This window comes from Canis aureus, chromosome 2 (assembly GCF_053574225.1).
Source record: "Canis aureus isolate CA01 chromosome 2, VMU_Caureus_v.1.0, whole genome shotgun sequence".
NCBI classification, from domain to species: domain Eukaryota; kingdom Metazoa; phylum Chordata; class Mammalia; order Carnivora; family Canidae; genus Canis; species Canis aureus.
In genome coordinates, this window is record NC_135612.1 from 19,815,016 (window position 1) to 19,838,971 (window position 23,956).

Genomic DNA, 23,956 nt, shown 5'->3' on the forward strand with positions numbered 1-23,956 from the left:
ATATGGGACTTGATCCCGTGTCTCCAGGATCATACCTCTGGCTGAAGGCAGCGCCAAACTGCTGGGCCATCAGGGCTGCTGAAGATGCAGATTTCTACGTACAACTTTTTCTGAGTTGTTGTAAGTAGTCTTTCCCTCCTTGGAGGTTCTATGACTTGTACATTTGTAACAGCTCATTACATTGATCTCTAAGTTATAGTTTCTTATTAATACCTCCTCAGGGTTTTAATCCATATATCCTTCATCTTTGTACATCCTAGTGAAATCTTCCCTCTTCACACTGGACACTTCCGGACCACTAAATATGATTGCTTTGTACACTCTAAAGCATAGGTGTATGAAAGCTGAAGTCTAGCCCAATCTCTGCCTGTCAAGCCATGTGACACTGTTACCCTAGAAGGGAGAGTTTCTTAATCAATTTACCTCGAACCTGTCAGGAGGGGCTCCCTCATTCATTCTTTCACTCCTTCCAACAGGCAAGCTATGCACCTCCTAGGAGGAGCACCTTTTACCTTTCTTTTTATTTAAGATTTATTTATTTGAGATAGAGAAAGAGAGAGCACAAGGGGAGAGGTAGCAGGAGAAAAGAGAAGCTCAAGCAGACTTGCAGCTGAGTGCAGAGTCAGACACAGGGGCTTGATCATGACCTGAGCTGAAATCGAGAGTCAGAGGCTTAACTGACTGAGCCACCCAGGCAGGCACCCCTGGGAGGAGCACCTTTCTCCAACTCATACATAGCTACAGTTTCGAATAAGACAGACTATGGTAGCAAAAAAAGTCAAGACTACTTAATGGCTCAAATATGAATGAAGTTTCTCTCTTACATAATATTTCAAAGAGGCTGTTCTTGGTTGGCAGCAACTCTCCTCATGGTGATTCAGAGATGAATGTGCAATGTGGCTTAAAGGAGGATGTTTTGTAAAGAGGCATGAGGAACCAGAGCAGGTTTAGAGAACTGCAAATAGTTATGTCTGGCTTGTGCACTGGCAACATGCGGGAGTGTGGAGAAGAGGGTGGCAAGGTAGGCAGGGCCCAGGATGTGAATTTATCTGAAAGTCCTGTGAAGAATCAGACTTGGTCCTACAAGTGCTAGGAAGCCACTGGAGTTTGTTTGTGGGTTTATTATAACTGTCGTTATTGGTTTTTTTTTTTCCATCAGGATAGTTAATAATATTTGATAGGAATGTTAGAAACTCGGCATTGCCATTAGTGTGTGAGCTGATTTGGATTGCTGTGAATGGAAAGGTAGGATTACCAATAAGGCAAATATAACATTCCAGAAAAAATGTTGAGAGCTCAAAATAGGGCAGTGGCAGTGGTGATGGAAAGAAAGGGAGGAGAAAAAGAGCAATTTAGGAAGCAGGTCAGAGCAGGATTGGTGATTATTTAAATTCAAGGGATTAGAAAGAAAAAGTTGAAGATGCCCCAGCTTTCTGGCTGAAGTGAGGTCTGTGGCTGTGCCCACAGAAATCGAAAGTTATTCATTTCTCCTTTAATACCGAATTTATTTTATTCTGGTCATTAGTGAACAAACTGAATGACAATAAATGCCATTTTTACTAATCTCCCAGAGGCCATGAAGTAAGCCTTTTCAAGGTGGAACACAGAATCCATCATATTGTCATAATAAAGCCTCCAGAATCCTTATTGGTTAAATAGAAAAGGTACTTGCAAGAACTGACTGTAACTTTTCAACGATGGTTGCCTGACCTAAACAGCACCAAAGAATACCTAGTAGAGCCTCAAAATAGAATTAGCTTTGCCTGTTCTGAAGTTGCTTTTCATTATTCACTGTCTTCCTTTGTTTTAAAAGAATTGGAATCTGAAATTTTGCAGTCCTCAATAAAAATTAGTATATATTTGAAGATAGTTGCTCCTTATGGCTGCTGAGTATTATAAAGTTAGAAGCAATCACAGAGACTTGTGCTTTGCTGCTCTATTTTTCCAGCAGTGTGGAAAAGGCACATTGGCCTCTTAAATCCATCTCCCAGGGATTAAAGGAAACTGGAAATGGTTTGACTCTTCACTGAGTCTTCACTGCCATATGAGGCTGGCTGAAGATGGCACTCTGAGTTGAATTGGCACAGCTCCGCAGCATTGGAATGGTATTTCTTGACAGGGTTGGATGGCATATGTAGTTTTGTGTATTGTTCTGGTGCTTCTTAAATCAAATTGCCCAATTTAAGCCAAACAAATGTTCTATTCTCCATTGTCCCTTCAAATCATACCAATCCTTTGCTTGGTCAAATCATACCCCCCTGACTGTGCTCTGCAGATTTTCCATGGTGCTGAAAAAAAAAGACTTTCATTATAATAGACATTAATAAAATAACACGTTCAAATATGTTTTCAATATTTTTATTTATTTTAATTATATTATTCCTATAGTAGTTAACTACTTAATTTTTTAGTGAGCAAATGAATAAACTTAATAGACCTGTATAAAATAAGTGACTATAATTGAAAACAAAAATGGTTCTCAGATCTCAGATCAGTTTCTAGATTCCTGAAAACCATTTACCTGCATTAATTTAATTTAATAAAAAATGTCTAAGTCACCACTGTGACCTTTGTGCAAGACACCAAATTCAAACACTGAGTGATGGGCATTTCCTCCAGCATTATGGGTAGGCAAGTCTTCAAACTATCGTTGGTTCTTTATTACAATCAGATTTGACAAATTTGAGGACAATTATGGACAAATTTGTCTTATAATTTTAACCTTCTATTTGAACTCATAAAGGTGCCCCCATTATCATTATTGATCTAGATCATTTCTAAGACTTTCCACCAATGACTCAAGTGCAAGACCATAATCATTCCCTGTTTCTCCTGTGCTCCTGGATCTCAGCCCCCAAGGTCTACCAGGCAAATTTTTAGCAAAATTGGGCTCATAAAACTGATAATTCTCAGTGTATAGCACCACAAGGAAAAGACATCCATTTTGACAGTGGCATGGAGTGACGTATGTTATTGGCATCTCACAGATCATACCCGTTACCTGAAGTCCTATAGGAAGGCAAGTCGTATTATATAAAGAATATCTAGGCCTATAAAAAATTGTAGTTGATAATTTAGATGTCTTAGAGTGTCAAAGTAGGAAAGGGAAAGGTTCTGATCAAAGAATTAAAACAATGAAATGGTTAAAGTTGGTGTTATGTACTGAATGTTTGTGTCCACCCCCACACATTCATATCTTGAATCATAACCCCAAATGTGATGGTACTAGTAAGTGGAGCCTTTGGGAGGCAATGACATCATGGGGTAGAGCCCCCAGGAATGAGATTAGTGTCTTTAGAGACCCAATAGAGCTCTCTCACTGCTTCTTCCATGTGCATACACAGTGAGAAAATGGCCATCTATGAAGTAGGAAGAAGGCCCACACTACACACCAAATCTTCTATGCTTTCATCTTGGACTTTCCCGCCTCCAGAACTGTGAGTAATAAATATTTGTTGTTTACACCACCCAGCCTACGGTACTTTGGTTATAGCAGTCCAGATTGACAGTTGGTGTTACAGCAAGGCACCCCTAGTGAATACACTATCTGGATTCCCACATTGCCATTCCCATTTACCTTCCCTCAATGTTTTGTGAGTCTTAGATTATAAATGGACACCCCAGACTTCAAGGCCTTTTCCTACTTTAAATTTCCTAGTGGAAACCCACCCTAGCTGTACCATCACATCATTCCATTTTCAGAATCTCCTATGTCAAGTGCTCAGCAGATTTCTACTCAGTATGAGGACAGAACATGCCTATAGGCCATTTACAATAGCAGAGTTCTCTATTCTTTTACCAGAATGCTTGCTGCTGCTTTCTGGACTCCAGCAGTTTGCTTCAGGTATTTCTTGATGTCACTTTCCTTTTTAAGGTCTCTCTTTGAGCTTTGACCTGTGGACTCTTTGGAGAATACTAGCCTTGTTCCATCCTGTTTTAATATGATCACTCTTTCTAGCCTCTTAGATAACCAAGAGAAGTAGGTAAGGGAAGGAGGTGGCTTGTTTTTCATTGCAGGCCCCAGATCTGGTCCCTTTGGAAACAGATGAAAATTCTTTAGTCACTGTATCTGCCTCTTTTGCCTCAGATAAACCTTCTTGGATCTGAGAAATAAGCCTTTTACTCATTTTTTAATGTTTAGGGTTTTTTTTTCCCCCTGTGGTCTGTGTTATTTAGCTTCATTTTCTTCTTATTCCCCTCTTTGCTTTTATTTCTTCTCTGTAGTTCTGCTACCAACCCCTGCCAAGTTTCTTTATCAACTGTCTCTACAGCCAGCTTAACTTTCTGAGCCAATGGTGTCAAAGCAGAATGCATATGGGTGCTGTCAATCTCACATGGTGTAACTTGGAATTAATTTCTGATGCCTACTAGATATTTCACCCATGATCAGAGTAAAACTTGAATGGCCCTACAGTCTAAATGGAAGTGCTCTCTCCTTAATGCTCTCTTCCCCCTCCTGCTATTTTAACTCCAATGGAAAGCTCCATTTGAGTCTGCCTGCAAGCAAGGCATGTCTTCTACCTTTTCTCCAACCCCTTGCCTGTTTTCGAAGGCTTGAGCCCACCCATGCATCTCAGTCTCACTTGTTCATGTTCTAACACCTGCCCAGCAGTTGATAATCCCTGGCTTCCTATTCTTTCAAATCACTGTCTGCTCTGGTCCTGCCTTAAAGGAGAGGCTATCCTCAAACCCAAAGCACCTGTGTCAGAAAACTCTCTAACATTCCCTGTGCACAGTACAACCAGCCCTCATATTTGCTGGGGCCCAGCATGAGCATGGACAGTATCCTCTGGGCACTTTGCCTTCACTCTAGCCAGATACTTGAACCAACTTGGTCAGTGCCCTTTTGCCCCTAGTAAATGAGCCTCTGTATGGTTCAAGCTCACCATCCCCACAGATGGCCCTGTATTAATGCCTCAAACCAAAGCTCATGTCATATCATCACATCCAATCTAGAACCTGTGTATTCTATCTACTGAACTCACTTTTCATTAGATACTAGATGATAACCTACTTATTTCTTCTTTGCTCTTTTTTTTTTCTTCTTCTTTGCTCTTATCCACTCTTTTAAATGAGCCCTTCCAAGGATCCCTTGCCATACAACACAATCCAGCTCAATAGAGAACAAATTAAAGAAACTCCAATTTCATTGTTGTTGAATAACCAGTTAACTAGCCCCTTAACAGAATACACCTGCCTCACTATGGCTTTAGAAGAGATTATCTTGTTTGGTCAGAGCTCAAACTTGATGTAAGTAGAGTTAATATTTATTAGCAATTTATTATTTGCTAGTCACTGAGCTCATAATTTAGTACTTGTTCAACTTTCACAATGTCCATATGAGGGAGATGCCATATTAACCTCACTTTCCCTGGAAGAGCATTAAACTTTGAAGTATTAAGTAATGTGCCTGTGGTCAGCAAGATAATAAGTGATAGAGTCAAGATTTGAACACTGAGTTCTTGCTCTTATCCTCACTTAGATTCAGTATTGCATGCCCTGAAAGAAGCACTCTTTATCCTTTACAGCCTTTTAAGTCCCATTTAGGTATCAGTTTCCCAGGAGATAATTATTTTACTCATTCATCAAAGATTTTCTGAGCACTTAGTAAGTGCCAGTGACTGTTCTAAGCCCAGGGGATATATCAGTTAACTAAAGATGTAGGATCCACTCAGCTGTACTCAGGTATACATGTGGCCCCTCCCATTTAAAGAAAAAAAAATATTCTCCAAAAAGAGATGATCAGTGTCTTGAGGAAGGTTAGGCTCCTCCACAGCCGGCTCCAAGCGTAGATGGTCATATTGTCATCCCCTGTGGCTGAGGCATTCACCACAACTTCTACATTTGGTCGTAAATGGGGGCATTTTAAGTTAATCTACCCAAAATCTGGAATGTCAGAACCAGAAAGAACAACAGAGGTCATCTGGTTTAACTGTCTTACTACAGAAATGAAAAATAAACAGCATGCTGAGAAGTTTGCTTTTCAGGATGACATAGATGTGTAATGAAAGAATCACTTGTTAAATATAGTTTTCCTGCCTCTTCATCCAGTGCTTTCACTCATACATCATGTGGTATCCTAAGGAAAGGATGGGGTACATGTTGAAGCCAGAATTTCCATGGCAGTAGGCAAAAATCTCCTGACCTTGGATCAACTTCGCAGAACAAGCTCCTTCATTTAAGCCATTGCCCATTAAGCACTCCCAGAGTTTTTCAAAATGGTATCTAACAGACAATGGGAACTATGTAGATTTTTAGGACGGGCACATGCTACTACTGGCTGTAACCAATAGTGTATGGACTTAGTACTCATTTCCTGTTTGAAGGGGGAAAAGAACCAGAAAACTTAGAGAACCCTATCCTTCCTGTTGAACCTGCTCATTAATCAACATCATTGAAGATTTTCCCCTGTTCCAGACCCTCACTCAAATCCATTTAGGCAGCATTCTTGGGTTTTGCCATTGAGGATATTAGGTTAGCATGAACTCAGCTCTGATTATCCACCACATTCTCTTACCAGTTTACCACTTTTGCAGTTTATCCTGGTGCTTAAGCGTATAATGTTCTTGCTTCCTCCACCCCACCCCTTGCAGTGTGAAGTTAGTTGCTTTGTTTTTTCCCTTCTGACACTCTTGCTTTTGTGCTATATTTAACTCCTGTACATTAGCATTAATATCCCGCCACACAAGTGAAGTTGCTGCTGTGCATTACTTCCACCAGGTACAGTAGGGGTTTATTCAGCTAATTCCTTTTGGGGATAGGGAAACAGATGCAAACACAATAAGAAAAGGACTGAACCTTCTCTCCACAGTGTACTGGATACAAACCTTTATAAGATCTTTATGTGCATGATTTTATTCTTTTGCTTTTTACCTACTTTTTGCCTTTGGTTTTGGCTGGCACACAAAGCAACTTACAAAAAGGGAGGCTGATAAAATAAACATCCCCCTGGAAAGAACATGCTCTTAACATAAAAGGAAACACAAAAGATCAACACCACAAATTATTCTTACAAGACTTCCAATTGCCTAGAACAGTACCTGGTACATAGTGGGTGCTCAAAAATTGTTCAGTGAATAAAACCACATGTGATTTCTTGCCTTCCAGCTAGTCTTCCTTTGGCTGGATAGGAATTCCACCTATGCTGAGAAGGTCAAGACCATGAGCCAAAGAGAGGGTATAGTCATTACAGGCTATTTATTTTGGGGCCCAATATCTTTTTTTCTATTTCTTTTTTCTTCTTTTAACTTCTGATTTGTGAAATTCTCCTATTCCATTTTTCTCCTCCTCCTCACCCTCCTCCTTTTAAGTGCCAGTCTCTTCTTTCATTTGCCTTTTTTTATTTGTTGAAGCACTCAGACCACAGTAGGGTTTTTGTTTTTATTTATTTTTTTAGATACAATAAATCCTGCTTCATTAGAACAAAAAACTGATGTATTCGAGGTTTTTTATACAAGACAATATTTTTTGTTTTTTGTTTAGGCTTGACTTTGTGAGAAAAGGAATCACAAAAAAAGCAATATTTATTTTATCCTTAGGTGGTAAAAACTTACTTATTGAAAATGCTAAGTAAATAAAGTTACAATTTTATTCAGTTAAGAAAATGGAGGTGGTTTGTGGAAGAGGAGAAAGAGGGAAACAGAAGGGAAGAGGCATTGGAATGAGCAGAAACACTCATAAGTTACAGAAAAAGGTGAGAAAAAGAGACAAGTAGACTGAGGAAAGTGGGCCAGAGACTGAAAAAATCCATGGAAAGAGAAAGGTTCAAAAGGAGGGGGGTTCCACATGTACCCTCAAAGGTCTTTCTGCAGAACTTTTGTGGGGAAAGCCAAACAAAGGTGGAGGGCGGTGCCTCTCTCTGCTTCACATCCACCAAGAACACAGGAGCTGTTCTCTTTTTTAAAGCCCCATCCATGAATCTTACTTCCACCCTCTTGGTCCTTCAGCTGCTTCAGAGAGGAAGCCAGCTGGAGCGAGAGGAGGCTTCTAGGATGATATCCAAAGTCAGAGAACTCTGTGCAGAAGCTGTTCTGCCTGTTATAAATGAGAGTAACTCAACTGAGGGGACTCTCCACTAATATAGAACCTACCTACTAACAAAAGGTCTAGCCCATCTAGCTCAGAGTGCACATGTAGAGTGACACCCAGCTCGTGTCCACTCTAACTGGTCAATGCTGATGTTTTGTTTAGAAGTATCTTAAGTATTACATTAGCTATCTTGGGATAGCAACTGGAAAAAAAAGTGAAATCATTTCAGATCACGTGTACCTCTAATTCTTTTAAATATATCAGTTTAAGCTAGTTTCATTCCATCATCCAACAAATGTTTATCAAGTGCTTATTATTGCCAGTGTGCTAAGCAACAGGAAATAAGGTTTGAGAGAATTGGGGACCTGACTTCAGGGTACTTTGTGGATCATTCTTAGAAACTTATATTTTCTTCTTTTAATAGGGAGCCCATGAAGAGTTTTAAACAGGGGAGTAGTGTAGTCAGATTTCTACTCAGAAACATCACTTTGCTATCCAGATACAGTTATGGACTAGTTTAAATGCTGTTGCAATAGTATAGGTAAGAGTGATGGTCAGTTTAAGCTAACCTGCAACAAAGGAACTTGAGGGAGACTTAAAAATGGAAACAATAGGACATGGGGACACCTTCACTGTTGAGTGTTAGAGGGGCACAAGGGGCAGGAGGGTTCTCAGGTTCCTGATTGGGATGTGTGGAAGGTACGGATTGCTTCAGAAGGAGGGATCTAGTCAGGAGGAAAGTTGGACAGAGAGGAAGAGGAGCAGAGTGCTGCAGATGGAAGTGAGAACCAGGAAGCACAGAGAGGAAGATCTAAGGAGGGTATGTAACAAAAGAGGCTGAGAACATACGGGCAGAGTTAGAAAGAGAATCTGGGTGGTGCAGTAAAGTTCTGAGTGATTCAAAGACTGTAGACTTTTTTTAAGACACTGAAATAGCATGATATAGTGGGAAGTAGGTAGGGATTGGAGTCCAACTGATATGAAATTAAAACAGCTGTCACTTACTTGCTACAAGATCTTGCACAAGTTACTAAACAATTCCCAGATTTTAAAAAAATGTATAAAATGGGGATAATATCTTGTACACAGGATTATTCTGAGTACTAAAGGTTATAATAATGTTTAGTGTTTAGCACTATTCTAGAGGGTTCCTTCCCTGCTTCTTTTCTCTTTAGTGTTACCCTCCTCCAGGCCATCAACCTCTGAGCTCATTTTCAAAAAAGAGGTTAGATAAGAGTAGTGCCCTGCTTATCATCTTGGCATGCCTTTACCTACAGAATAGAAGCCACAGATGGTCCTTTGTGGTCTGATCTCTGCTTACCCTTTTAGCCCATCTCTCCTCACTTTGGTAACCTCATTCCAGCTATGCCATATTTACAGCATTATCTTTCATATCTTCAAGTCTTTGAACAAACTGCTTCCTCTTTTTGGACTGTCCTCATTATTTCTCTGACTACATAAATCTTTATCAACTTTTTAAGACTTAAGCTCAAGAACATAGATCTCCATGTATATAGATGCCTTATCCTGATCCATAGTCTGCACTAACCTCCACCATCCACACATCAAAATCCTCCTTCCTTGCTGGTGTAACATTTTGTAGATTCCATCAATTGTACTTAAGCAACATTTAACTATTTGCTTAATTTCTTTCCACCCTATAGATTGATATATCCATAAAAGCAAAATGACTTCTCATTAAAATCCTCAGTAATTTTTACATTGTAGTTGCTCAATAAATGGCTATTTAATAATGTATGATTTTAGTGTAAGGCCATGGGTTCTACAGGTTAAGTACGCACTGCTTAAACATTTTAAAATCACATAAACAAAGCATAATTTAAGATAGTACTTTCCTGGGAATCCTGTGGTCAACTGCCAACCCTCATATTAGATTTGAGGTTCAGCAGATCATGACTCTATTGACAAGACAGAGGCCCCAAAATTATATAATCCTAAAGGTTTGTTCCCAGCCCTAATTTCTGATCCAGAATGGAACTAATAAGTACTTTGAGAGAAAGGAGGCAAGTGTGGTAGTTAAGAACACTGGTGCTGGAGTGGGACTGTCTGGGTTCAAATCCCTTTCACTGGTCATTACTAACTATAAGATCATGGACTATTTAACCTCTGTATCAGTCAGCTCCTTTACTTATAAAAGATGATAATAAGTAATAAATACCTCCCAGAGAGGTAATGAGAATTGAGTGAATACAAATGAAAAGATTAGACCAATGTCTGGCACATATTAATAAGTCTTAGTTTCTACTGACTTATGAGTTCTTTTTAGGATATTAGTAGCTGGAGTTATATATATATATCCATATACCACTTTGTGCATATATAGTTAGCAGGATAAAAACCACAGGCCAAGAGAATTTCATGAAAGCCCCAAGGGAGATCCAGATCCTCTACTGGCTCTGAAATCACCACGGGCTCCCTATCTTCTGTCTATCTGACCTCCTTCTCCAGTATGAAGTCCTTTAAGAACAAGCAAGGCAGAGCAGAGGACTTGGAGATGAGCCTTTGTTTTTAAACAAGGGATTTGAGAAGAATAGCTACTAGTGATGCCAATTAACAAGTATTCTTTATTTTTTATTATTTTTTAAAGATTTTATTTATTTGACACAGAGAGAGCGCAGGCAGAGGGGGAGGGAGAAGCAGGCTCTCCGCTGAGCTGGGAGCTCAGTGCAGGGCTCAATCCCAGGACCCTGGGATCATAACCTGAGTCAAAGGCAGACGCTTAATTGACTGAGCCACCCAGACACCCCAACAACTATTCTTTAAATACCGACTATGGTTGAGGCACTGTTCTAGGTTCAGTGAGGCCAGTCCCTTTTATTCAGAGCTATTTAAAAGACTTCTGAAATCATGGAGATTCCCCACAGTTTTTGGCCTTAAGGGATCCTTATACTAGCACAAGGAAGAAATTGGGCTTATTTTTTTCTGTTCTTTCTTTTTTTTTTTTTGTCTAAAATATCAACGTGTGTAGGTACTATGGTGATAGCTGCTATATAAATACAAGAAGAGAGAACAAGAGAGGAGGAGGAGATAATTAACTCGATTGTATAAGGCTTTCTTTAAGAAGAAGAAAGGTTCTCCTTAATTTCATTCCTATCTCCAAACACGCAGAAAAGGGTGCTAAGACATCCTTACAGTCGGCCCTAGAACACAATGCAGACTCCAAGACAGTCCACTCAGTTCTTAGACCTGACTATGCAAAGCAACCTACTTTCTCTCTTGCTTTTCCCCTCTCTTTGTAAATAATTCTTTATAAATGGGAAAAATGGAGAGCAAGTCTTTCAAACAGTTGTCATAAATTAGAATAAATTGCATTAATTCAAAATGTAAAACTAGGAGAGCCAGGAGAACATGCAACATATTTTCCCCAAATAACACTGTGAACAAGCACAAGTGTATACTCTGGGCATATGTAGATCTTTCCCCTGACTGACAGCCTGAAGGATGGTCCATGTGATTTTTGTGTTGCTGAGGTGGAAACAATCTTTATTTGGATTGAATAGCAGAGTAAACAGGAATGAATAAGAGACACAAAAGTTTACAGTACAGATGGTTTTCCGATTCTTTTTAAAAAATTGTATGCGTTTTCAATTAAAAGCGCATTTGCCTTTTGTTCTAGTCAACTGTCCTAGAGACTTTTCATGGTTGCACTCCAGAAAAATCAGAGGTGATCAGTAAATCACATTATTACATAGATTAAATGTGGCAGAAGTTTATCTTCTCTACTTTTTAATCTGAAAAAGTAAGGTTTGTCTTGTAGTTAGAGAAGTCATTAAGGAAAGTAAAAAACTTAGTTTATTTTTTATCCTAGCTTATTATCACTAAGGAGGATAGTCATATACACACAGTGTGTGTGTGTTTACACATACACCCATGTTTATGGGAAGAATGGGTAAAAGATTTTGATGGTAAGGAAAATATTAAAAGGTGTGCCCACAGTGGTCTCCAGAGACACAGAAGAATCTGATTAAGCTATAATTACAGCTACATATAGCAGTGTCCACCTGTGTACCTAGGAGCCTTCTTCGTAGCATTGGAAGCCCATTTTCCTTCTCCCACAGTCCTCTAGCTCTGTCATCAAATGAACCGCCTTGGGTAACACAAAGAAAGGATAATATGACCATCCATCTTCTGTCGACAAGGCCCTCTTACCTGTTCTGGGAGGCAAAAGGCTATTCTTATTGAATTATCAAGTAATTCTGACCAGTTCAATTAACAGAAGCCTTGATGATAGTAATGTCAAAATGCAAGATAAAACAGCACTGCCTAAATACTTACTCAGCATTTTTTTACTTACGTGATTACGGCATTGCATCTTGGTTTTATCTTTTAATCTATGTCAAACATTGCCTTTATTGCCAACATTCCTTGACCATAGAATCTAGGGCAGTTAGAAGGTCTAATTCAGGGTCATTGGAGAGATAAGTGGACAAACACACTGACTTTCAGACTCATCCTTGATTCTGCAGGGTCTTCTGCCTGCCTTGAAAAGACAAGTTATGGCTCTCAAGGGTGCTCTACTCTGGAACAATTCCCACAAAACAATCAATGGCAAATCATTATTTCTTTCCTTTTCCCAAAGAACAGGATGCACAGAAAATAATGCACATGTAGTAAAGAGTTGAAAGCCTAATGCACATAGGAAACTTGCCGCCCCTCCAAATCAGCACATCAGGCCACCAGATACCAGTCTCAGGCAGGAGTTAGTCATCATTTTCTTACATGAGCCATGCTCTTCTCCCAGGATTGATGCATCTTCTTCCCCTCTACATAAAGAATTAGCTGAATAAAGTAAAACTAAGAGGACTCTGGGGCCGCAGATGGCTGACCAGCTGTTTCTGAGTGACTCCCCATGAATCAGTGGCTCATCTGAGCTTTACTGCTTCCATGTTTGGGGGGCAAAATATTCTGCATTTTGGAAAAGTAGTTCATGGAAAATAATACAGCAAAGTAACATTTATAGAAAACCACAGTAATCTTGTAACAAATGTCCTAAATTATGTACTCAAAAGCAGATCCAATTTTACCCAAGGTTCTCTCTCTACAGTGCCTGTAGGTTTTCGTTGTTGTTTATAACTGCAGCTCCTCCCCCACCCCCAACCCAAGAGCCTCTTTTTAAATGATATAGCACTTTATATAGAAGACAAAATTTCAGCCTGGAGAAGAGGCCAGGGGGCGGGGGTGGTCATGGACTTAAAGGGCTTCATTTTTTCTTTTTTTTTTTTTTTTGGTCCCTTTTGGAGATTCATCTTCTGTATTTTCATTTAGTTTGTTGTAAGATCATTGCTGCTTTTGAAAGCCTCCTGGTTCCCTTTTAAACACCACCATTTCTCAGTGCTTCAGTGCAATGTTGGGGGTATTGACAAAATAAAAGTGGAATGGAACTTTATATTCCAACCTCTTGCATTCTCTTTCAAAGCGAAAGTTTCTGGCAAGACAAGAGCTTCACTGAAGCCTTTTCCTGGTTGTTCTCTTTAATTTTGGATGATTGTTTAATGTGAATATCTCTAAGAGAATTTATTTTAATACACAGAGGAGCAGAGATAGTTCCAAATGCCTATTATCAGGAAAAAGGCATTATATGTGATGGGAGAGTAAGAAACCTTCTGTGATCATTTTTATTCAATGAAAGCCATTCCTTTGGGTGGGAGAGTCAAATGCTAGTACCCACACATGCTGCATGCATACCAGCACGAGCCTGAGGAATGCAGATTTCTGTATCTGAGAGCAGCTGCTAAGTGAAATGGAACGTCCAACAGATGGCTGCATTGTCATTGTTGGGGGAGGAGGAGTGGGGAGCTATTTTGGTTTTTCTGTTCTGTGTGTGAGTGTGTGTGAGTGTGTGTGTGTGTGTTTCATAGGATGTGTTCTCCACTACCTGGATCTCTCTGGTGTTTTATTCACTTTTAATCTTAAAACTAGAACAGGCATTAGAAATCTTCTGGTCATTTGACATGTAATGGAGAAGGAGAGAGAGAGAGAGAGCAAGGATATGCAGCTTGTTACAGCCCAAACCAGAACCCTTTCATTAGGGCCATACCATAGAGAAGTCATGCATTCTACTTACTTGAGTATTGGTATTTAATAACACCGATACTAAATCTCGAGAGAAGGAAATGCTGTATCAGTTGCTATAAATGCTATCTAGTCTGAAAAGGATGTGAATATTATTCTCTTTTGAAATTTTCTGGTGGAGTTGCCTTATAATTTTCACACTGGAAGAAAGAACTAAGATACTTTATAAGCAAAGTTATATCAAGTCTATATTATATATTTCCTTAGATGTTTGGGATAATGGGACCAAATTTAAATAACACGCTATGGAATACTCTAATTCTATAGCATTTTCATATTTCAGAATACAAGGAGTTAAACTTGTAAGTCAAAGCTTTCAAAGGCCATGGTTGAAAGGCAAACAGAAAAGTGTCGAGGTCCCATCATGACCTGTCTGTAAAAGGTCTCCATCCCCTTTATGATGAGAGCTTTGGGTAAGTTGTACAGTCACATGGTTCACCCATTGGTTCATGTTTTTTTTTCCAGAAATAGAATCAATAGAGAACAGACAAACCCACAGTTGCCAGTTTGTACAGTCTTGTGGTTTCTGTCAGGGGCTACAGACTCGAGCAGGTCTACCAGATAATGAAGGCAAACTATTTCAGTTCCTGTGGGTCCGGAGTGCCTCAGCAGAGTTCTGGTTTCAAACAAATGAATAACAAATTAAAAGGTACAGTAAAATAAGGGGTGGTTAAAATATATTAACTAAAATCAATGGAGGAGAAACGTAGTTAAAATCCCTGCGTTCTCAGCAATAGTCTGTGATGTATTTTGTTAATCTCTTAAAATTTATGTTAAAAGCCTTTTAACAGAAAGTCAATAGATTTGGGTGGTTGAGCAAGTACATCATCCTGTACCAGTGGTTGCATTAAGTATGATACAGAGGCTCCACTGTCTGTAGGAAAAGAAGAGGGGGGTCCATCCAACGGAAGTCCCACCTCAAAGAGACCAGACGCTTTTCCCAAAACAGTCTGTGGAGTCAAGCCCAGTATTATGCTCTCCTCCTCTGCCTAGGTTCCCTGCTGACGTCAACTAGAGTCCTGGAAATGAAGCAGGATCAGAATACCAGAAGCATAGCCTAATAATAGAGCAAAAATGGAGAGCAGATGGAAAATAAAGCTTCTCGATAAAGTGAGACCTAATGTTATAAATTTGTTCAGGGAAAGAAAACAACAGCAGCAAAGCAAAAAGGCCTGCAAGCAGACTTATTGGTGCTAAATTTCTGGAATATGGCTGACTAGAAAAACACCTAAATCCTTAGAAACCTTCTAGAAAAAGACTGAAAAATAAACAGGAAAACAGGCACTAATTTTTGGATTAGTTTGAAACATGGCTACTAAATGTGCCCGGGGTGAAAATGACACCAAACCAGAACTAGAAAACGAAAATAGGATTAGCAGCTTCCTTTGCCTAGGAGTTGTACATAATTTCATCCACTGTATTTGCATCCCATCTGGAATAGTCTGCTTATGTCCATGGATAAAGCAGTGCTGGGAAAACACAGGTATAAACTCTAATCATGGCAGTGAAATGGTTTGGGCCCAAAGTATACACACGTCTTTGCAAAGAGGCCCTGTCATACCCATAACTCCTAGAAATGTTCTCACAATTTACTTACCCCTGCATTCCCGTGTGTGTGTGTGTGTGTGTGTGGTCAAGGTCATCAAAGGTTACTTTATCTCTTTGTGTGGCAGTGAGATACTCAAATGCTCTACTTAATTCTCTGTGATGAGCAGCAAAGTCTTAAACCTCCTCTTAATTTTTACTATGCATACATTTTCACTGAAGAGAGATTTTTAGATTCTAATCTTACTTAATAATTGGGCTTACAAACATGTTATTTTTGATATAGACAAAGAGCATCCAAAGACTTTGAGATATAATTTCAAACTGTAAATACATGTTTTACCAGGAGAATGTCAAAGATGTTCTATTTGACAAACACTCTCCATTTTCTTCTAAGAATGAGCTACTATTTGGAAAAGCTGATGAGGTGAAGTTTTAGAACAGAGCTACATTTTCTCTTATTTTTGCTGTTTAACCACTGATGGGTTTAAGTGGGGGGGGGGGCAATTTTTAAAACTTTTTTTTCATATTTTTGGCTTATCACTCTAATGGCTTCTGGATTCTGTCCCTAGCATCCATGAAAAGAAATCTTGTTTCTTCAAGGTAACCTGCTAGGTGCTGCCTCTTTAGCCTCTTTACTCTGTCTAGCCAACATTTTTCTTTGAGTCTGATTCTAGCTCTGCTTGATCTTGTGAACCTGCCATTTCAGATCCTCCCATGCTTCCAGTAGAGTTCCCTCACCTTGGACTTCAACTTCAGCCTTTGTTCCTCACCTTATGGCTGAGCATGAGCCCAGTCCATCCCTTGCCAGGCTTCTAGATGCCCAGCCAGGCTGAGCCCGTGCCACTCCCAGGAAAAGCCGTTGGACACCCATCTCTGGGTGGAAGGTCCCAAGCCAGATAGGTCACAATGAGCTCAATGAGCTATTCTAAAGTAGTGAACCCACGATACAGTGTGAAAGTATGGAGGTACAGACATGAGAATTACAGACTTTCAGAACCAGAAGAAACCTAGAGAGCAGTTATTTTACAGGAGAGGTATGTGTTACTCCAACCCAGTTGATAATCTAGAATTCCTATAAGAGAGTGATACAAGGTATATAAAATATTTTATAAACCACATAACACTATACTGAATGCATAAAAAGTCGGTGTTTGTCTTCTAGGTAGTATGTTTGAGAGTTATTCCAGAGATGCTGCTGTTACTCAAAATGTTTTAAATCTCTTCTTTAAAATTGTCATTTGAGGCAGTTAAGATTGTCACTGTACAGTCACATCTTGTTCTTATCAGTAAAGGTATTATCCAGGGCTCAGACGCTCATCTCAGATTTGATCTTAAATGTCTTCGAAGGCAGAAACCATGTCTGTCTTGCTCCTTGCTCCTGGTATCCTGCCTGCCACTTAGTAAGCACCTAATAATTATTTGTTCAAGGAATTTTTTTTTTTTAAGATCTAACCCACCCTCAGAGAAGGATGATTTGCTATGATTGATAGGCAAAGTCTCTAAAGACATTTCAAAAGAGAATTTCCCAAATAAAATTATTTTTGAGCTGTAACACTGCTGTTGGAAGAAGTTCAAGATTAATCATTAGAAAGGGACATTCATTGTATTTACACATCTGTGCTCTGGCTGACCTGTTTACATTTTTTTTAATTTTTTTTTTCTGTTTACATTTTTGAATTTATTTATATCTCACCTTTCCAAAAAAAAAAAAAAAAGTGAGCCAGATTAGAAAACAACAAAAAGAAACTGATAATAATAAAAACATTAATAAAAAGCTCATTACCGTAGTTACATCTCTGAGATGTTCGGCAAAAAGCAGCCCACAGGGTGGGTTCCTTGTGTGTGGTTAGCTAAGGAGTGACAGAAAGTAACAAGAAATAGAGAACAAATGAGACTCGCCCAGTCTCAAGCACATGTCTGCATGCCATCTGGCCCTTGTTCCCTGTTGAGTAAAAGAGTTACTTACAGCTAGTTAAGAATGCAGTCATAAGGAAACATTCTAGGGTGACTGGGGTGATGAGATTCCCAGATTGATAATAAGTGCCCAGGAAGAAAGGCACCTGCAGGTGTCACGATAACCAATCATCACTGCTGTTAGTTAGCACTAACAGGTAAAAGTCAGTTTCGAGGACTCCATGTGACACATAAAAGTGAGAACAGCCCCTCTCCTGTAGACTGGTATTTTGTTCGAAGAGGAAAGAATGAACACAGCACTGAGTGGAGAAGGCATATTAATCACAAGACAAAGCTGTCCACCTTTCTCACACATCAGTTACTCTCAGGAGGGTCTAAGAGTAGTGATTTTACAATGGTTCTAAAACCCATCAGGCACGCAGAAAAAAGTCCAGTTCACACCACAAACACATCAACTTCCTCCCGTATTTCAGCTAGTTCCAGTCTACAGCATCCTGGCCAGGCGAAGGGAAGGTTATATTTTTTATGAATCCTGTTGGGCTTAGGGCTTGATTAGTAATTGCTCAGTGAAGATGTTTGCTTGTTCTTTTTACTGCCCTCTGAAACACTGGATTAAGAACATTCAAGCAGATTCAGCAAAAGGCACAGCAAAATGTGGTACCTCATAAAAATGAAACCAAGGAGTATTCAAAAGAAGAAATAGAGAATGCTGAATTTCTCACCAGACCACCAGCTTGCTCATTTTGGAGCCACTCTGGTTTTGATGAGGACCAGAGCAAGGGTGTCATTCATGATGTGTGGTATCCACAAGAACAGTAAGTCATTTCTTTTCTAGAAATAAGTTATTCCAGTGCCATAATAAAAAGGAGGAAGTATTACTTGAATTCTGAAGTGATTGAAAATTTGAGCTCTGTCCTTTAGCTAAGGAGGTAATCAAAGGCAGCTTCATGACTGCTTTTCTGTAATCTTTCCTAGAGAATTTATGGTTCAGCATCACTACCTTAAATCCCATCCCAAGCCCTAAGCCCAAGATTGGGTTCCTATACAATCTCCACAGTGCATCAAGAGTACATTTCTAGCCTGCCAATCTAATTCCAAGACTACACAGGTTAAAAATCTTTTACATCATCCATGTTACTTACTGTCTGAAATCTGATTTGTAAGCTTAACAGATGAAGATTTTTAAAGAGCTGGCTCTCTCTAATCTTTCCAACCTCACCTTCTGTATCTCCTCCATGTACATTGTAGGCTCTGGTAATAATGAATTAATTAGTCTCCAGAATCCAGGATTTTACTGAGTTCACCTGTATCTCTGTCTTCTATGTGCTTTCTTTCAGCTTATTTTCTATAAAACTACTGTTCATTCTTCAAGACACAGACTCTCATCTTCTCTTTGAAGACCTTTGCCATCATTCTCACTTTTAACCTTAACCATGCATACTCAAATACCGCTGCATGCGATTCTAAACAGTACAAAATGTTTTGGGCCATCTTGACTTCAAGGGCACTTTGGGGCCACTGTCAATAACCTTGACTTTCACTTGCAAAGGGACAAAGCACATGAGCATATATCCAATTCAGCTATATTTCCATGGCCATTCTCCATCGACCTCACAGGATAATGACCTGCTTGAATAAGATTTGATGTTACTCACTGTGTTAGTTGGCTTGGGCTGCCATAACCAAGTACTATGGACTGCGTGCTTAAATGACGGAAACTTATTTTCTCACAATTCTGGAGGCTAGAAGTCCATGTTCAGGGTGCCAGATGATTTGGGTTTTGGTGAGACTCTCTTCCTGGCTTAAAGATAGCTGCCTTCTTGCTCCGTCTTCACTTGTCCTTCCCTCAGTACAAGTGACATGGCTGGGAGAGACAGAGGACATTGGGGGGGAGGGAGGGGGGAGTTCTCTGGTGGTGTATTTTGTTTTTGTTTGTTTGTATTGTAGTTTATTTTTTTCATGAAAACACTAATCCTATCAGATCAGGGTTCCATTCTAATGATGTCACTTAATCTTAATTACTTTCTTAGAGGCCCAATCTCCAAATAGAGCCACACAGGGGGTTAGGGCTTCAATATATGAATTTGGGGGACCTTCAGTCCAAAACAATCACCTTGTGTTTCCAATATCCAACGTAAGTCCCTCTAAAGCCTGTAAACATTTGTGTTATGAGTAAATGCCATACCACATAAAGGGAGAATGAGGAAAACAGGTGTACTCATCGAGTGTATACCATGTGTAAGTCCCTGTCATAAACTGGTCAGTGTTCTTAAGGAATTCATAATCGAGTAATCTAATTGAGAATTTAAATAGAATTAAGTGCCAAATAAGTGGTTCTAATAATAAGCAACCACTGGGTAGAGAAAAGGGTGCTAGATTTGGGAGTCCAAAAACATGAGTTCAAAATCCAGCTCTGCCACTTACCATCTCCATGACTTTAAAGTAAGCCGCTTGATTTCTCTAAGCTTCAGTGCCCTTCCCTTTAGTAACATGGTGACACAATAACAGGAAGCAAGTGAGAGAGTTCATAAATACACTTTGGAAATGCTAACACCACATACACAAGGAAAGACGGGTGTAGCTATGCCCTCACAGACAGCTCCTTTGACAGGATCCATGATACCTTCTTTCTTCCCAAATGGGGAGGGCAGCTTTTGTGCAGCGCACTGCCTCCCTCCCCGTCAGGCACACCCTGCTGCGTGAGCCACCTTTGCACATGCCTTGAACCATGACTCTCAAAAGTCAGTGTTTTACACTAGTGCCCAAACCGGGAAGGAACTCTTGCTCATGTTCTACATTTGCTTTCTTACATGGAAGAGAATCAGCATACTTCAATTCTGAATCATAGAGAAAGTGTGGTAAAAGCAGAATGAAAAATTCTTCACAAACAAATGCCACATGGGTTACTTCAAGGCTCCATGCACTCTTGCTCAAGCACTCAGGAACTCAAAATGTTAAAGCTAAGACTGAAAGGACCAAGAGTGATTTAAACATAGAGGCCACCACATATTGAAAGTCCTCATTACACAAAGTCCCATCAAATACGTCATCATGTGCTATAAGCAGATAAAGAATTATCTGTCACAGACAGAGCATTCACTTTGTGGTCAGCAGAAAAGGGAAGAGTTGACCTTAACCAATTTGTAATTATTCTTTCACCTTCCAGTCAGCAATTATCAGATCACATTCCTAAATCTTAAATACGTGTGTGATACTTGCAGAGTTTGTGGCAGCAAATGGAGTCCAGGTGGAGCTGCATAGGAAAAACAAGAAAAATGGCTCCTCACCAGAAACAGGAGAGGAGCATGGAGGACAGATTCACACACCCCAGGCTCCCAAGCCACCTACTGAGAAGATGTAGACACTGTGTGTGTGTGTGTGTGTGTGTCACACTCCACACACATACACACACCCCCACACACAAGCATACTTTATTTATTTATTTATTTATTTATTTATTTATTTATAAACAGCCTCACTTCCTCCTGACACTAGCAATGCTCTTTTTTTTTTTTTTTTTTTTTTTTTTTTAGCAATGCTCTTCATGTTCATTACATGCTGAAGAAAAGAGTTAAGGGGTGGAAAGAAAAGAACTGTAAGAAAAATTGCTCTGATGCATTCAAAGCTAAGCTCCAGAATTGGCTTTGTATTTATTATTTCACATATATCAAAAGCAACAAAAGACCACAGCTAAAGAACCAGACTCTGAAAACTTAAATTGAAAATGTAACTGAAGCATCATGAACTGACAAATACAGCATTTAATACGTTATTTATTTTCTCTCTGCTCCTTAACAAATGTAAAGGTGTCAATGCATATAAAAAAAAATCTTTGCTTGAGCTGCTAGCAAAATACTAGAGCAAAAGCATGAGGGGGCACTCCCAGCTGCAGGAAATGTAAGTCACTCGTCCAAATCATTGCGCGGTCAGGGCACGCTTTACAAATCTCTTAAATATCTGCCTCCAAGCTCTTCACAAGGGAGTTCACACAGGCAGAGACATATTTTTTTTTCTTCTTAATCACGTACCTTTTAAGATTCATAATTTTGGATGAGCAAAAGGCTCGGCAGGAGGTGGGGATGAATTAAAAACCATAAAATTGATGCTATCACTCTGATTGACAGACCAGTAGTGCAGCATACATTTCCTGTTTGTCAGGAATGAAAGGTGTTCACATTCTGTAATAATACCTAATAATGTTTTGGAAAGACAAACTGCTGTCTGACTACATTTTAGCAAGATGGATTTTTTTTTTCCTTCCTGGCAGCACTGAAATCAGAAGCTAGAGTATATATTACAACCCTCTATAAAAGATGACCTAGATATTTAATAGCTGCAGCTATTCCAGTCCACTACCTGGACCTCCCCAGGTCTCTGATGCTAAATTCTAACATGCCTGAAATCACCATCACACCTTAAGACTAATTCCAGAGAGTGTCCAGGGAGCTAGCTGTCCAGCCCTGCCATAATAAACTTAAGGGGACAAGTATCCTTTGCTACTATAGCCATCTCGTCACAAAATTGGCCAACCTTCTACTTAGAGTTTGTCTAATCTGACAATTACCATTTTGTGCAGGGTAATAAAGAGAATCTTGTACCCGTGTAGATTCAGGAGACCTGAATCCCTCTGCTGCCGTGTCACTGACTAGGTAACCATGAACAAACCACTTAACCTGTCCACATTTCAGAGTCATCATTTAAAACAGAGACTCCGCCATTTGCCTTGACTTCCTGATAAGGTTGTTGGAAAACAAAACAAAACAAAACAAAAGCAAAATGACAGTTTTGTAACTGGCATGTACCCTCCATCACGTAGACCCTAAATAATGATTTTATGTTAGTTAAACAAAGGATTGGAGCAATGTTAAAAGTCATCTATTTGTGGAGTGATAATTTAGCAAAAGGAAGAGGAAAGAATCAATGCAGCATAGGTCTTACATGACAGGACTACATCAGAAAAAAAAAATCAAACAGAATTATAGCCATTCAAGAATTATTCGTATGGTGAACTTGGAGCCAAAGATGTAGTCCTCAACTTACTGTCCTGTTATTATCATTTATTGATTATAGGCACCGACCACCTAGGGTCTCAAAATGTTAAAAGGATTATTGTGGAAAAGAAGAATAAGGGGAAAAGATGAAATAAACCCAAAAATTTCAGGAGGGAGACAGAACATTTCAGTAATGTTTGTGTTAAAAATTTTATTGATGTATTTTTGCGTTTTAATCTCTAGGATTCTGCTCTGGAATCTCTGGGAAGATTTCAAGAAAATAAAAATGTAAAGTCAGTGTAATAATAATTGTCTCATAATACCAATTTCCAAGTACTGGGCACTAACTAGAGTCTGAATAATCCTTTGTCTCCAGAATTGTAAACACAGATTTGGATGCTTTGGAAAACGGACCCAAACGAAAAAGGGAGGATACTATATAGACCCTGTTCTTCGTAATAATACTGTTGCAAGGGATCAAAAGTGCTTTCGAATACAATTTATTGCTGTTGTTTTTGCTAAATCAAATAAATGCTTTAAGCAAAAACAGGTTTCAAGCCTTCTGCTTATAATTGCACTTCATGTGACTTGACAATGCTGATTTCTGTGTAATTTTTTAAATCCATGTTTGGTAAAAAGAAGGAGCTTTTCTACTAGGTCTTCAAAGTTCTAATAAAATCAGCTTGCTGGTGCACATGCTTACTTACAGACACAGTGCAAATTTAGTCAGAGAAAAGCTCAGCAAAGTCACTCCACTACACCCAGTTGATCTGAGCTAAACCTGCAAGGGTGATGGTGCAACTCTTTCAGGATTTGAATGTATTTAAATCATGGCCTGAGTTAAATGTATACGTACTAAAAAGAAAGTTAAAAACAGAATGCATGGATCATTATCCTCATAACCTTCCAGTGGCAGCCCATGGACTGCTGTTTCTTGAGTTAGATTGACAAAAACTGGAAGGAAAGCATGAGCAAAGGGGATCTTGAGTACCATCAGCTGAAATTTACCTAAATCCCCACAGCCAAATACAATCTGGAAGAAATAAGAGGTTCACCTTTTGGTCCTGGTCAGTGATAACTTGCGGGTTGGCTTGAGCAATATCCATCCCTCTACTTGCTAAGTTCCCTAAAATGCGATTCTAAAAAATAATGTTAAGTATTCAGGCCAGAGATATTTATCAGAAGGATAGGATTTAAATGGATATATACCTCATGGCAGGACTTACAGAAAAATATAGGTACAAATATGCATAAGTCATATTTAGATACTTTCTATAAAATTAGACTGGCATTAATTAAATGGCAGAAAAGGCAATGAGAGCATTGTTTGGAAGGTAGCTTGTTCCAAGTTCTGATTATAACTTGCTTCCCAAAGAAGGAGC

General features: G+C 39.3%; 1 protein-coding gene and 1 long non-coding RNA gene across 10 annotated transcripts in view; one reads left to right on the top strand and one right to left on the bottom strand.

The window, feature by feature from the left end:
• Positions 1–23,956, top strand: part of LOC144293967 (uncharacterized) — a 1,010,193-nt gene that overhangs the window by 887,817 nt on the left and 98,420 nt on the right. For 3 of the 8 annotated variants that reach the window (XM_077865362.1, XM_077865366.1, XM_077865376.1), the window contains exons 28-30: positions 3,345–3,437; positions 3,803–3,844; positions 14,587–14,770. The exons of 1 other annotated variant lie outside the window; for it this stretch is intronic. In XM_077865362.1, the coding sequence (XP_077721488.1) occupies positions 3,345–3,437; positions 3,803–3,844; positions 14,587–14,686 (235 nt within the window). In that variant the 3' untranslated portion in view covers positions 14,687–14,770. Of the gene's footprint in view, positions 1–3,344; positions 3,438–3,802; positions 3,845–14,586; positions 14,771–15,114; positions 15,236–22,950; positions 23,094–23,956 lie in introns of those variants that run through there. 4 more of the 8 variants (XM_077865372.1, XM_077865400.1, XM_077865390.1 and 1 more) reach the window with 4 other exon arrangements.
• Positions 1–23,956, bottom strand: part of LOC144294050 (uncharacterized) — a 63,653-nt gene that overhangs the window by 35,420 nt on the left and 4,277 nt on the right. The window contains exon 3 of one of the 2 annotated variants that reach the window (XR_013361451.1): positions 22,673–23,713. The exons of the other annotated variant lie outside the window; for it this stretch is intronic. This is a non-coding gene — a long non-coding RNA (uncharacterized LOC144294050). Of the gene's footprint in view, positions 1–22,672; positions 23,714–23,956 lie in introns of those variants that run through there. 2 annotated transcript variants of the gene reach the window in all.